The 13,845-nt window shown below is 46.4% G+C and overlaps 1 protein-coding gene across 1 annotated transcript in view; it reads left to right on the top strand.

Moving 5' to 3' along the window:
- Positions 1 to 13,845, top strand: part of LOC115464471 — a 337,991-nt gene that overhangs the window by 180,048 nt on the left and 144,098 nt on the right. The window contains exon 14 of the mRNA XM_030194848.1: positions 1,293 to 1,564. Within this exon, the coding sequence (XP_030050708.1) occupies positions 1,293 to 1,564 (272 nt within the window). The remainder of the gene's footprint in view (positions 1 to 1,292; positions 1,565 to 13,845) is intronic.

Below are 13,845 nucleotides of genomic sequence, written 5' to 3'. Positions count from 1 at the left end.
GGCCATAAGAAGCCCAAAAGGAGCCCAAAGTTAATATTCATGAGGAATCGTGAATAATCACGAAAAATTGTGAATATTCATGAGGAATTCGAGAATATATGTATATGCTTTTCAAATTACATTTTTTAGTAGATTAATTTAAGCAAGAACTTAGCTTAAGTATCAAGAAGATCCTGACAGGAAATGCTGAGGCAAGAGGAACAGGATACCGACTGAGGCAGGAACAGAGCACCTGAAAAAAAAAATAGAAGCAGAGCACCTGGAAACACAAGCCGCAATGCTGACTGAGGTAGGCCCAGGCCAGGAACAGAACACTGAGGCAAGCCCAGGAACAGGGTACACACTGAGGCCTGCCACAATCTTACTGTTCCTGGAACTGCCCTGGTGTTCCTGCTGATGGCCAGGAATAGGAAACAGAAACAGTAGCAGGAACACCAAGGCAGGCCCAGAGGTCCAGGAACAGGATCATCACCGTCCATCACCAAGGCAGGAACAGGCACAGGAACACTGAAACAGAAAGAGAAAAAGAAACAGATTAGGATGGAACAGTTATAACTACACTGAAACAGATGAAAATGGAACTGTCTCACCCAATGGTCAGTCAGGCTACCCACACCCACCCCCTCCAAGCACAGTACTCACCGAGCTCTTACGGCCTGGAAATTCCGCTGCAGGAAGGTGCACAATCGTCATCGTCGGGTATCGCATCATCCTCCTCCTCCTCCTGGGCCTGGCTTGTAGTCGCATACATATCAGATGTGAATAAACTCAGCATCCGATCTGTAGGAACAAACTCATTGCAGCATATGCCTTTGCGCCCCATGTAGCTACGAATACGCAACAAGGCTTCCAGAGTGCCTTGTCGCATCCTGTTTCTTTGTTTGGTCTTGATAAGATTCATCTGAGAAAAGGTTCTTTCCACAGCTGCATTGCTGAAAGGCAAAGCCAACATACATAGGGCAAAATTCCCCAGCAGGAGGAAGTCATGATCTCCTGTAGCATCTGTGTGATTTGCTACAGTCACCCAAAACTGCTCGATCTCATTGTCACTGTAGATTGGCCATAACACACTGCGATCCGCAGGCACTGTTGCTCCAGATCTCTAATACGACCGTTATACAGAGGTAGAAATGACAACTTCGACAGCTGTGGTTTCAGGGCTCCAAGGACAACAGATGGAGAAATATCTGACAGAGACTCTAGCAGGTGGACGTTCGACGGTAGCCTCTGACGCATTTCCCTCAGAAGTTCAAATAGGTAATTTCTACAGCGTTCTTTAATGTGTTCTGCAGATGCGGGTTCGATTCCAGAGTCATGCAGCGCCAACTGGAATTCGATACCAAAGTTCATCGCTGCCAGCGGTAGATGCTTAGACCTGTCTTCCAAATCATACATGAGAGTTGCGCCCCACGATGTGAATGTGGTCGGTCTCACAAGTCGCAGCAGCATGGTGCGATACAATGTCATCAGCTCATCGAGCACAACGGACAGGGCTCGCTTTATCAGACTGAAACAGCTTGTTCACTCGGTTGACTTCCTGCAGTATGGGCCTCAAAAATATCAAGTACAGTTTGTTTTGTGGTGTGTTGTACATCTGGTAGAGCTGGTCGGCGGTGTAGCAGCGTGCCTCATCCTTCGCTATCTGGAAGTGAAGCTTCAGTTCATCAAATTGATCAAGCACACGCTGAACACAAGCAGCTAAGGACAGCCAGCGAGTGTCTGACAACTTCAGAATCTTTAGTGGTTTTTCACCAACATTAATGCACTGATATATCTGTTTGTATTTCTGCTGGCGAACAGTACTATGGCAGAACCAGTTATAGGTCTCAGCAACCATGAATTCAATGTTCCTTGGCAGCACCATCAGCGCATGTGAAGAACTAGCTGAATTGAATGGCAAATACACTTTATGTGTACAATGTTGGGGCACACTTCATGGAACCTTGTTATTACTGAATTATTTCTTCCACACATGGTACTACAGCCATCAGTTGGTAAGCCAATGCATTTGCCTATTTGAAGATGATTTTATTGAAGAAAATTGGTTATGGCATTGAATATTCCTTCTGCAGTACCAGTCTCAAGGGCTAATATTCCTAGAAATGCAGTGGTAATACACTTCAAGGAACTGCCGTAGTAGCGCACCATCACACACAGCTGCTTCTCTAGGCCGATATCTGTGGTTTCATCGATGATCAAGGATAAGACGTGTCATTTGTGCACAGGTCCGAATTAATTCTTGATGGACTGCAGGGCCAAGGACATTCTTGATCAGTGCAGAACATTTCGTGCGGTGTATAGCTATGTCTTTGCCCGAAATGTTCTTGATAACCTCGCCTAGGTGATTGATCGTTGCAATACTGGAATGGCACGCAACGTGTGCCGCCAACTTCAGCCCTGCTGTCTTGGTCGATTTGTTGATAGTGGTAGACTGGCAGCCCATATCAAATAATGACCTAGCACTTGAAAAATGGCGCTGCATTCCTCTTATGTTTGGCTGTATTGGCATGGTTAACTAAATCATGATGATGTGCACGTATCTCAGCTTTGCAAAAACGACAATATGCTTTGTTGTCATCTCCTGGCACACTCCTTATCCAGTCTTTTAAGAGAGCCTCTTTCTCCCAGCTCTTGCAGTATTTCTTGGTATACGATGCCTACTTTCCCATTATGATATGAATATGAACGGTCGGGAAGTAGAAAAACTATCAGCAGGGACTGTCTTTTTGTCTATGGTCTATAGCGCTGCGTATGCCTTGTAGCGCTATAAAATTAAAAAAGGGAAGTGTGTTTTTACAATATAGCAGCAGCACTGCAAATAGCAATCCACAACATTCTCAAGAAGTGCCGCGGCCCGCGTGCTGTGCCAATTTATGTACGGCCATCCATGATGATTTGGCTGGTTTAATGGGGGGGAGGGCACCTAGGCAGCATGTGAATTTTCTTGTCTGTTTTACTGGCCCTTTTATTAGGAGAAAACAAGAAAATCCACATGCTACCTAGGTGTCGTCCCCCCCCCCCCCCCCTATTAAACCAGCCAAATCATCATGCACGGAGGCACATAAATTTGCACAGCACGCAGCACTAGTAGTGCCTCGTGCTGTGCCAATTTATGTCCGTCCGTCTATGATGATTTAGCTGGTTTAATAGGGGGGGGACACCTAGGTAGCATGTGGATTTTTTGTCTGTTTTACTGTCCCTTTTATCAGGAAAAAACAAGAAAATCCACATGCGTCCTAGGTGTCCCCCCCCCCCCCCCCCCCCCATTACACCATCCAAATCTAAACATGTTGGCATGTGGTTTCTGTTACAGATTCCTACACTGTATATTGGTACTCTAGTGTGTTTCAGTACTACTACTACTACTTGACATTTCTAGAGCGCTACTAGGGTTACGCAGCGCTGTACAGTTTAACAAAGAAGGACAGTCCCTGCTCAAAGAAGTTTACAATCTAAAGTAGCATAATTAAATGAAATAACTGAAGGTTACAGGTGTGGGTGGGGATGGAATGGATCTTAACAGGGACGGGCAGGTATGGGTTTGATTCCAGTTTGCCGCAAAATGAAAAAGGTTGAAAATCATGGCTCTTGACGGATGTACCCAGCAAAGATCTGCTCTCGTTAATCTATTAGATCAAATGCTAAGTTAAAAAAGTACATTTTAATTTGGCTCTCAAAATTCTTCGAAGATTCCTCTTCCGTAGAGCTATCCGTAGTCTATTCCAAAGAACTGGAGCCAGCCAACAAAATGCACTATTCTTAGTTGTTGCTAAATGTGCTTGAGATGTCTCGATGCATGAGGTATAAACATCCTATTATCATTCTTTGATCTAAATGACCTATTTGGCACATGTGGAACTGCCAAAAAAGATAAGGAGGTACCTGCCAATTCAAAGAAAAGCTCAAATGGCTAACACAACTATCTCATAGAAAAATCATTGAATGTTTGAATGCTTATTAGGTGTATCATTAGTATTATGCTAACATCCTATATAATAATTCTCACCTCCAACGTTCTATTCTTGCTACCTCTGACCGTGGCTCCTTTGGAGTTGGTCTGCTAGGCTCCATAGATCAGGCTCACGTCACTGGCCCATTATGACGAGATCACGGGGGGGGGGGTGAAAAAAAACACCTCACAGCTGATCCAACCACTCCAACTGGCACGTGCATATGTGATAGCTGTAGGGCTATTTCCTTGTGAGCCTCACTCTGCTGATCTCTGCCTGTGTATACAACCTATGTCAAGATGGAGTCTGTGAACTTCAGTGACCAAGCAGATTCAACTTTCTGTTTGTACCAGAGCTCTGCTTGTGGTAAATACTGGCAGGTCTGGAAAAAAAAAAACCTCAAGGATATGCAGTGGGCTACCTGACCCTTGCACCTCCCTGATGAGCTACAGGGGGTAAGGCCATGGTGCCAGCGAGTCTGATGAGAGACAGGAATGCATACCACAATGTAACAACTGGAAGATCAAAAAAAAAAAAAGGTTTTCTTGCTCAGGGAAGGAGCTGGACAAGATCCGGATTGGTTGCTGTCCGGTCACCTGGGAATCAGGGGCCAGAGAGCGGGAGACCAGAAAGAGAGAGAAGGGCAGAGAGACAGACAGAAGAAGAAAGAAAAGAAGAAAGGGAGAATTTGTCTGGTTCTACTGGAAGAAAGGTAGCTGAAAAGAAGACCAGCGAGACCTGAAGTGGTCCACAACCTTGTGAACTGACCATCTGAAGAAAGTACCTGTTGGTTCAGCTCTACCGGCCAGAGAGACTGTAATCCTGCATGCTGCAGAACCTGTGTTGTTTCCTGAGACGGGGACTCGCTGTGGAAAACAGCTGGAGTCTAAAGGGGAAAACCTGTGTCCACTTCATCTGAGAGACCACCTAGAGTCGGCTCGGTGAGGATTGCAGAGATTTATTTCCTATAGTCGGGGATTAGCTAGTGGGTTCTTACCTAAGCAAAGGCGGGTTTAGTCAGAACTTTGTGATCAGGAAGATGTGCTGCTAACTGTATTACTTCATGACCTAGTCAGTATTACTAATCGGGATTGTGTAATAATCTAGTAACCAGTGAAATCAGTGTTTTAGTTAGACAATACATTCTACAGTTGCTTATCAGCATAAGGGAGCTACAATTGTACAGCTGAGCTGTAGTGTAGGTGTATTATTCTATTTTCTTACCTATATAATAAATTAATATATTTCACAGCAGTGACTTACTTTTATTCCAGTTCTCTCTAACAGAAGAAAAGTTCTGGTGTAGGCCCAGAACAGCCAGGTTCCTTTATAATATATAACCCCTGGACAGAGCTAGGAAGTTGGTTTAGCCAGACTCCTGTAAACGGAACCTGGGAATTACTCATTGGGTAGCTTGCCAGAAGAGTTATTCATCCTATAAAGGCTTACATAGCCAAAAAAAATGAAAAGGCGAAACCTGGAGAAAAAATAACAACACCCTCCCTCGCTGTCTCCTTCTGTCCCTACCTCCCTGCCTCCCTCTGAGTTCCAGACCCTGCCTCCCTCCGATTACAAGACCCCCCACCTCCGAGTTCCCTGACCCCTGGACCCCCTGCCGCGACCTTCTCTGGACCCCCCCTTCCTGCTGCCAACCCTTCCCTGCCGCTGTCGCGTACCTGTGCTGGCGGGGGACCCCAACCCCCGTCAGCCGGTCCAGCGTTCCTTGAATGATCTGACCAAGTTTCTGTACTTGCGTCTGACATCCTGCACGACATCAGACGCACGCACAGAAACTTGGTCAGATCATTCAGCGAGCAACAGTTGGACTTTGGCTGGCAGGGGTTGGGGTCTCCTGCCAGCACAGGTACGCGACGGCAGCAGGGAAGGGTTTGCAGCGGGAAGGGGGTGTCCAGAGAGGGTCGCGGCAGGGGTGAACCTACCTGAGGCCCTCAGCCTGTGCTGATGTGTCCAGGGACCCAATGCCATGGATCCCCTCCTGGGTCAAAAGCCCATGGATGATGCGCTCAATGGGGGTGAGGTTACGGTGTCATCTGCTGGGGGGGTTGGCACCAGCCTTCCTCCTCACATCTTGCCTCAGCCAGCGCCACTTCCGTTTGCAGTCTGCCACATCCTGGCCACAGTGGAAGACCGCATTCAGCCTGTCTCTGACTGCTTCCCATTCCCGTTGCTTGTTGGTTGCAGCTAGCCTCTGGCCGGTGGGAGCAAAGAGATGCATGTGCCTCCTGTCAATTTCTTCCACCAGCAGTTGAACCTCCACATCACTAAAATTACCCTTGCAAGTTGGTGGTAGCTTGGGTCCCATTGTACCACTGCAATGCAAAAGAATCGAAAATACCGAGAACACTGCTTAAGTACGCTCATATGGCCGACCATAGGAGAATTATATGGGCAGGTCTCACATAGCTGGCGTAATTTCGATTATCGTCAAAAGCCCTAACCGGCTGCAGCTGATTTCCTAGGTGGCCGGCCTATTTTTGATAATTGGCAAACCAAATGGCCGCCGTAATTTTGATTATCGGTAGGGAAGTACGGGTGCTTTCACCTGCACTGTGTTTTGGCTGTGCTCATTTTGATGAAGGGTCATGAACTCAGCAGTTTTACATTTCCTTTATTCAACCCTCTTTAAAAGGGCTTTCTCTGTGCTGCACTTTAGAGGTTTCCGTTTATATTATGGGGTGGTATTTCAAAATGTTTTTGCCTTCAGTTATATTACACAGTTATTTACACCTTCTTTTGGCCACTGTATACTTTTATGCTGACAACACCCAGCTCTATCTCTCTACACCAGACATCACTGCGGAAACCCAGGCCAAAGTTTCGGCCTGCTTATCTGACATTGCTACCTGGATGTCCAACCGCCACCTGAAACTAAACATGGCCAAGACCAAGCTTATTGTTTTTCCACCCAAACCCACTTCTCCTCTCCCTCCACTCTCTATCTCAGTTGATAACACCCTCATCCTCCCCGTCTCATCTACCCGCAACCTCGGAGTCATCTTCGACTCCTCCCTCTCCTTCTCTGCGCATATCCAGCAGATAGCCAAGACCTGTCGCTTCTTTCTCTATACATCAGCAAAATTCGCCCTTTCCTCTCTGAACACACCACCCGAACTATCATCCACTCTCTCATTACCTCTCGCCTTGACTACTGCAGCCTACTCCTCACTGGCCTCCCACTTAGCCATCTGTCCCCCTTTTAATCCATTCAGAACTCTGCTGCACGTCTTATCTTCCGTCTGGACCGATTTGCCCATATAACCCCCTCTCCTCAAGTCACTTCACTGGCTTCCGATCAGGTACTGCATACAATTCAAGCTTCTACTACTTACCTACAAATGCACTCGATCTGCAGCCCCTCACTACCTCTCTACTCTCATCTCCCCCTACGTTCCTACCTGTAACCTCCGCTCACAGGTCAAATCCCTCCTTTCAGGACCCTTCTTCACCACCGCCAACTCCAGGCTCCGCGCTTTCTGCCTCACCTCACCCTATGCTTGGAATAAACTCCCTGAGCCCATACGCCAAGCCCCCTCCTTGCCCATTTTCAAATCCTTACTCAAAGCCCACCTCTTCAATGTCGCCTTCGGCACATAACCATTTACCTCTATTCAGGAATTCTAGACTGCCCCAACTTGACATTTCGCTCTACTGAGTTCGATTCCCACTTCAGGCACAGGCAGCTCCTTGTGACTCTGGGCAAGTCACTTAACCCTCCATTGCCCCATGTAAGCCGCATTGAGCCTGCCATGAGTGGGAAAGCGCAGGGTACAAATGTAACTAAAATAAAATTGTTATGCTGTTAACAAAATTGTAAGCTTTATGTTAATCTGTACCTGCTGTACACCACCTTAGGTGAATCTCTTCATGAAGGCAGTTAATAAATCCCAATAAATATAACAGCCTGTTACACAACCATGATAATGAAACTGTGACTGATGGTGTCCTGTCTTCTGTTCCAGGCATTGGTCACATTCAAGGATGTTTCTGCTTATTTCTTGGAAATAGAATGGTACAGTCTGGGAGAATGGCAGAAGGAGCTGTACAAGAAGGTTGTTGAGGAGATTCATGACATCCTCACATCACAAGGTAAATGTGTCTTCTTTATCATCTACCACATAGGCACATTATGGATGGGTGCTGTTATTTTATCAGAGCTGGAAAAATCCCGGGTCTCGGATCCCAGGGACACCTGAAATTCTGATGCAAAAGAAGATGCTGCTCTGTGCTGTAAGAAAAATGTTTACCTTAAACTGGAGGCTTCATAGACGACCAGCTGCAGTCTGTCTCCCTTTTCTGTACAACAAACATTTGACCCTTCTAGCTGAGAACTACAACTTCTGTATACAGGGCCTGACTGTCAGCTGCTCACTGGTCAATTAACCCACACAGTGTGTAACCCCTTCAGATGGTAGCCAGATATCACAGAGAAATTTGACACCTGCAGTGACTTCAGCTTAGAGGTTTACGAATAGAAATGAGGCACCAGAAAACCTCCAACATTTCATATAAATCAGGCAGCAAACTAAAGCTCCCGCCTCTCTCCAAACCTTCTCAGGACAATACAAATAGCCCAAGATGAACAGTGTCACCCTAAGACTATATCTGGCGGCCAGATTAGGGTGTGTGCAATATAATTGCATAATGAGACAATTAGCACAGATGCATTAATTTAAACTACTCGTGGATCTAGAAGGGGTGTGGACATGGCCAATCCTGGAATTTGCACGCAGTGTTACAGAGTAACGGAGATCCACGCCTAATTTAGGCGTAAGAATTTAGACCAGGTTTCAGTTGCTGTAAATCCTCACACTCAAAATTGGGTGCAGATCCTGGTGCAAACGGTATTCTGTAAATTGCGCCCAACTCTGAGTGGCATTTATAGAATAGCGTTTTGTCAGGCTCAGTCGCCGATCTGCCCCACTCTTTCTCAGTCTCTTCCTTTCTTCACCAAGCACGCCTCTCACTCCCCGAGTCGACAGTCTGCAATCAGGGTCTCCGGACAACAGGCAAATCACCAGAGTGCTTTATTATCTCCTGAGTACATTTCATCTGCTTTAAGGCTTCACAGGCCTTCCCCTCTCCTCAGTGTAGCTCCACTTTTAAACACAGTTCATTGGAGCCCTGCTTGCAATACAGTTCAGCTTGGGCCTGCTTTCCACACAGTTCACTTTGGCCCTACTTTCAATATGGTTTCCTCCAGCACTGCTTCTAATCCAGTACTTAGTAGTACTGCTCTTTCACACAGCTAATGAGCACTTGCTCACAATTCAGTTCAGTTAGCAATGTTTTCCTCATCAATTCAGTTTAGCACTGCTTTCAAACACGTTTAGTTTAGCATTGCCTTCAAATGTTGCGGAATTACCACTATTGTTAGCAGAATCTGTGGTACTTCAGGAGTCAAACACCACACACCAAAATGAGAGAGAAATCTTCTTTATTTGCCAGCAAACAAAGTAGGACATCAGCTCTAGCTTTCTCTGTGTCCTGTCCTTCTGTGTCTCTTCTTCTGAGCTCCTCTCGTCTCAGCTCCTTCTCTTCTTCTGAGCTCTCTGGATCCTGCGTCTCCTGTCTGTCCTCTAACGTAAGCTGCTTCTGCTCTCCTTTATATAGAGTCCTACACCCTTCTAGCCCCCCTTTCTCACCAGATGGTAAAGAATAGATTGATTACACTGTCTTGAACTAATTATTACTTTACACATTACTTAAAATATCAGTTACATAGGTTTGAGATATTTCCTAAACTGACCTATGACCTGGGGCCTCTCAAACTAGACAATGTGGCACCTATCTCCTGCATTTTATTATTATTTCTCATAATCAGATTCCGGTCATATGGGTTCATTGAGGGGCTAATGGGACCATGTCTTGCTTAATGGCACACAGACATGGGTCTGTTATTACTTTCAGGAGGCCAGTCCTACATTTAGCTATTCATCAAGGAGAAGAGAGTTTGACTTGTCCTGACCTCTTTCACCTAGCTTCATACACAGAACTCGCTAGGGACTGTGGATAATTCAAACAGATGATGACCTCTTAAACTGCAGACAAAGCTCACTTGAAAATCAGACACTGGATTAAAAGATATTCTACTAGAAATAGAACTTATTAATAAACAGAATAAAACATATTTTAAAATAAGCAGGAAATCAGAATTCCTATAAGACAAAATCTAAATTATCAAGATTATTTAAACCTACACTATCTCCTTCTAAACAGCGTTAAACTGCCTGCGAAAACTGTCCAGTATGCCTTGCTCATAATGGCATCCAGATGTGGCTAAATATGAACTAGCCTTAACAATCCATCACTCAAAAAGGGACAAAGAAAGTTTATTTCTCACTGACCCTTTCTAACCTCTAGTCTAGGCAAAAGCTAGACATTTGACTAAATTAAACCCAGATGCATTCCACCACTTTACAGGACTGAACAAAGTTAAAAATTAATATGATTTTCTCTGCCCAAGCTGCCTCATTCCCCCCCTTTGAGACTAAAATCAGCTTATCGGAGATAAGTCTCACAACTCAAACTCTGGGGATTATAGTGATCTCAACTCCATACCTCCTCCTGGGGCATAACTTCTAGGAATAGGCTTGTGAATCACCATTACCATTACTCGTTCAGGTCCGACGGCATACTGCCGAAGCACATGAGGCCAAGAAACCAAAACAACAATCCTGCTAAAACTAAGACTATTAGGGAAATGAACAAGGGACGTATCCATGAGGTCAATGACACCACCAGGAGGTAAGGTCTAATCCTCCTCGGTAATCCTCCACATATAAGACTGGCCAACTGTAGGACTTTATCCATGGCAGCCTAACTACATGCGTCCTATTTATGACAATGGTACAGCACTCTGAAGAATTGAGCACTGTGCAGAGGCCATCCTGGGCTGCAAAGAGGTAGTCAAGGCCCAATACGGTTATACCGAGAAACTACACTTAATTCATTAATTTGATCCTGCAATGCATGACTACGACGTTCAGCTCATGGACTAAAACATGGAGTAGGGACCTGAAGTCGCCGGGTAGCCATGCCTAGTTCAGTGATACCTGCTACCGGGCCCCCAATTGGAATCCAAGCCGTGGCAGAAAGGGCCACAAGTCTCTTTTTAGTCAGAGGATAAGTAGAGTTGATGTACTGGAGGGCTAATTCAATCGCCTCATCCTCTGTGGCAACGGAGGAGGGTAAGGACAAGGCCTCTCGCTTAGAGCGGTGCGGGGATGGTGACCTGAGAAGAGGAATAACTTTAGGAAAATAATTCAAGGTTACCAATACACAAAATCATACGTGGGGGAAGAATCATGTGGAGGACATTATCACAGAGCCAGTAATGGCCAAGGAGAGGGTGAGGGAAGTTCCCAATAAATGTTGGCTCAGGCTGGACAAGGTACTTAGGATGCCCATAATGCGAGCCCCTATCCCAGGGGGAACGAAGACGATATGGAGACTTTGCACACCATAGGTGCCAATCCCCAATTGTGACAGGCTGCTCACTTGTTACAAACTCTTCATACCCCGGGGACTTATGGAAGTAGAAATAGGCCGGGACACTATAGTCCTCTCAGTGGTACTTAGGAGCCAGATAATCACTTGGGTCATAATCTGCAGGTACGGTAATAGGGCACATAGGAGTACCTGGAGAGACTACCCACACAGATTCCCCCTTCTCTGGGAGAACATTGGTATAGTTACAGGAAATAGGAAGAACAGTTGAGATGTTCTTGTTAAACAAAACACTCCAGAAGCTGGATAGGGAGACGTAAAGACTGGCCGTAGAGAAGATTCAGAGGGGGAAGTAGCATTACAAAAGGACCACCAAGTATAATCCTGGCTCCAAGGGCCTGAACTCGAAAAGTAGGGAGGTATAAGAGCTGTAAGCGGCACAGGGACAGGAACAGCTGGGACATCTGTGGTATAAGGAGAAAATCGGGAACACACAATACAAGGGGAAGTAATCTTTGCCTGGCTAATTAGTTCCTGGACAGAGTGTAGCCAAAGGTTGGAGCGAGTTAGGGTATTAGGAACAAGGAGGCAAGGAGTAGAAAATAACAAAAGCACCCAAACTACTAACATTTTCTTTCTTCCTAATCTAAAACAAATACAGCAAACTAATCAAGCAATAATATTCCAACAGTCTGTGCTAGTCACAGATTACTCTAATATAATGTTCTCAGTCTTTGAGTTCTATACCAGTTGGGATAGAACCTCAACTGACAAGGATCAAGCTCTCAAATTCCAGGAAAGCCAGAATCAAGAAGAAAGAGTCTCAGTATGAAGCCGAATTCCAGCAGCTCCTGCGGTATGCAGTTGACCCTTCTTTTCAGCTAGTAGATTCTTTGTTTCGGGTCAAGCGCAACTTCAATGGCTCCGCTGGATCACTTTCTGCTCTACACTGTTTAGGCTCCGTCTGATCCGTGCTGGGCTCAGTCTGGTCAGCAGACTTGATTCGAGACCAATGGACCCATGGAGTTATCCCTGCGACCTTCACAGCTGTAGTGGTAGAAAGCAAAACAGTAAAAGGTCCTTTCCACCGGGGCCCCAAGGGCTGGAGCCTCCAGTCTTTCACCCAAACTCTCCCCTGGCAGGAAGGAATGTACCTGAGCCTGGAAGGGGACAGGGTTTATTTCTCTCACATAAGACTGAAGCTCAGAAATTATCCTGCCCAAGAGGGCTACCTGCTCCTGCACCTGGGCAGACCCTAAAGTCCCTATGTCTCCTTTAATTCCCTGAAAAATGGCTGGGGGCTTCCCATACACAATTTCAAAGGGAGAGAGGGCCGTTCCTTTAGTTGGGGTGCATCGGAGGCGGAAGAGGGCTAGTGGCAATGCCTGTGGCCATTTCAGTTGGGTTTCCTGACAAATCTTTGCTAGGCTATTTTTCAAGGTTCTGTTTGCCCGCTCAACCTGCCCTGAACTCTGGGGACGGTAGGCACAATGCAATTTCCAGGTAATGCGCAATGCGCGGGACAGGGCCTGAAATGTGGCTTCAACAAAGGCGGGACCATTATCTGAGCCTATGGCAAGGGGCAGTCCATACCTGGGGATGACATCCCTAAGGAGGGCTCGAGCTACTTCTGTGGCTTTCTCAGTGACTGTAGGGTATGCTTCCACCCACCCAGAGAAAGTGCAGACCATGACCAAGAGGTATCGGAGCCTAACGCTCCTGGGCATTTCTGTGAAGTCTATGACTAGGGACTCAAAGGGTGTTAGTCCTCTGGACTGAACTCCTGGTAGAATACGGGGTCCCTGACGAGCATTATTCCGGGCACAGAGAGTACATCGGACAGAGGCAGTGGCAACCAGACTATCCAATCCTTCCAGCACCACTACTCGACTGAGTAGGCGGGCTAGTGCTGTTTTCCCTAAGTGTGACAGGTCATGAGCTTGAGACACTACAGGCCAAGCTAGGTGGCGTGGCACCAGAACTCTGGTATCAGGGAGATGTAACCAGCCATCAGGTCTCCTTACTGCCCCTTCTTCTTGAGCCCATTTCTTTTCCGTTTGGGTGTACATAGGCGTCCATTCTTGCAGTCGAATTTGGAACAGGGGGGTCACAGTACCTGCTGCTAGCTCCAGAGCTCGTATGAGGGCCACAAGTTCTGCTTTCTGGGCTGAAGTTCCTTGGGGCAGGGCCCTTGCTTCTATCACCTTGTCCTCTGTCACCACAGCATAGCCTGCCAATCGCTTGGAGTTCTCCACGTAACTGCTTCCATCTGTGAAATAAATTACATCTGGGTCCCTCCAAGGAACATCTTTAAGATCTGGTCGGCTGGAGTACACTTCATCCATGGTTTGGATACAGTCATGATCCGGTGGGCCCTCAGATGCTGGCAAAAGAGTGGCGGGATTGAATGTAGCCACTGTTTCCAGGT

This window comes from Microcaecilia unicolor, chromosome 3 (assembly GCF_901765095.1).
Source record: "Microcaecilia unicolor chromosome 3, aMicUni1.1, whole genome shotgun sequence".
Taxonomy (NCBI): Eukaryota; Metazoa; Chordata; class Amphibia; order Gymnophiona; family Siphonopidae; genus Microcaecilia; species Microcaecilia unicolor.
This window is presented reverse-complemented; position numbering and strand designations above follow the sequence as displayed.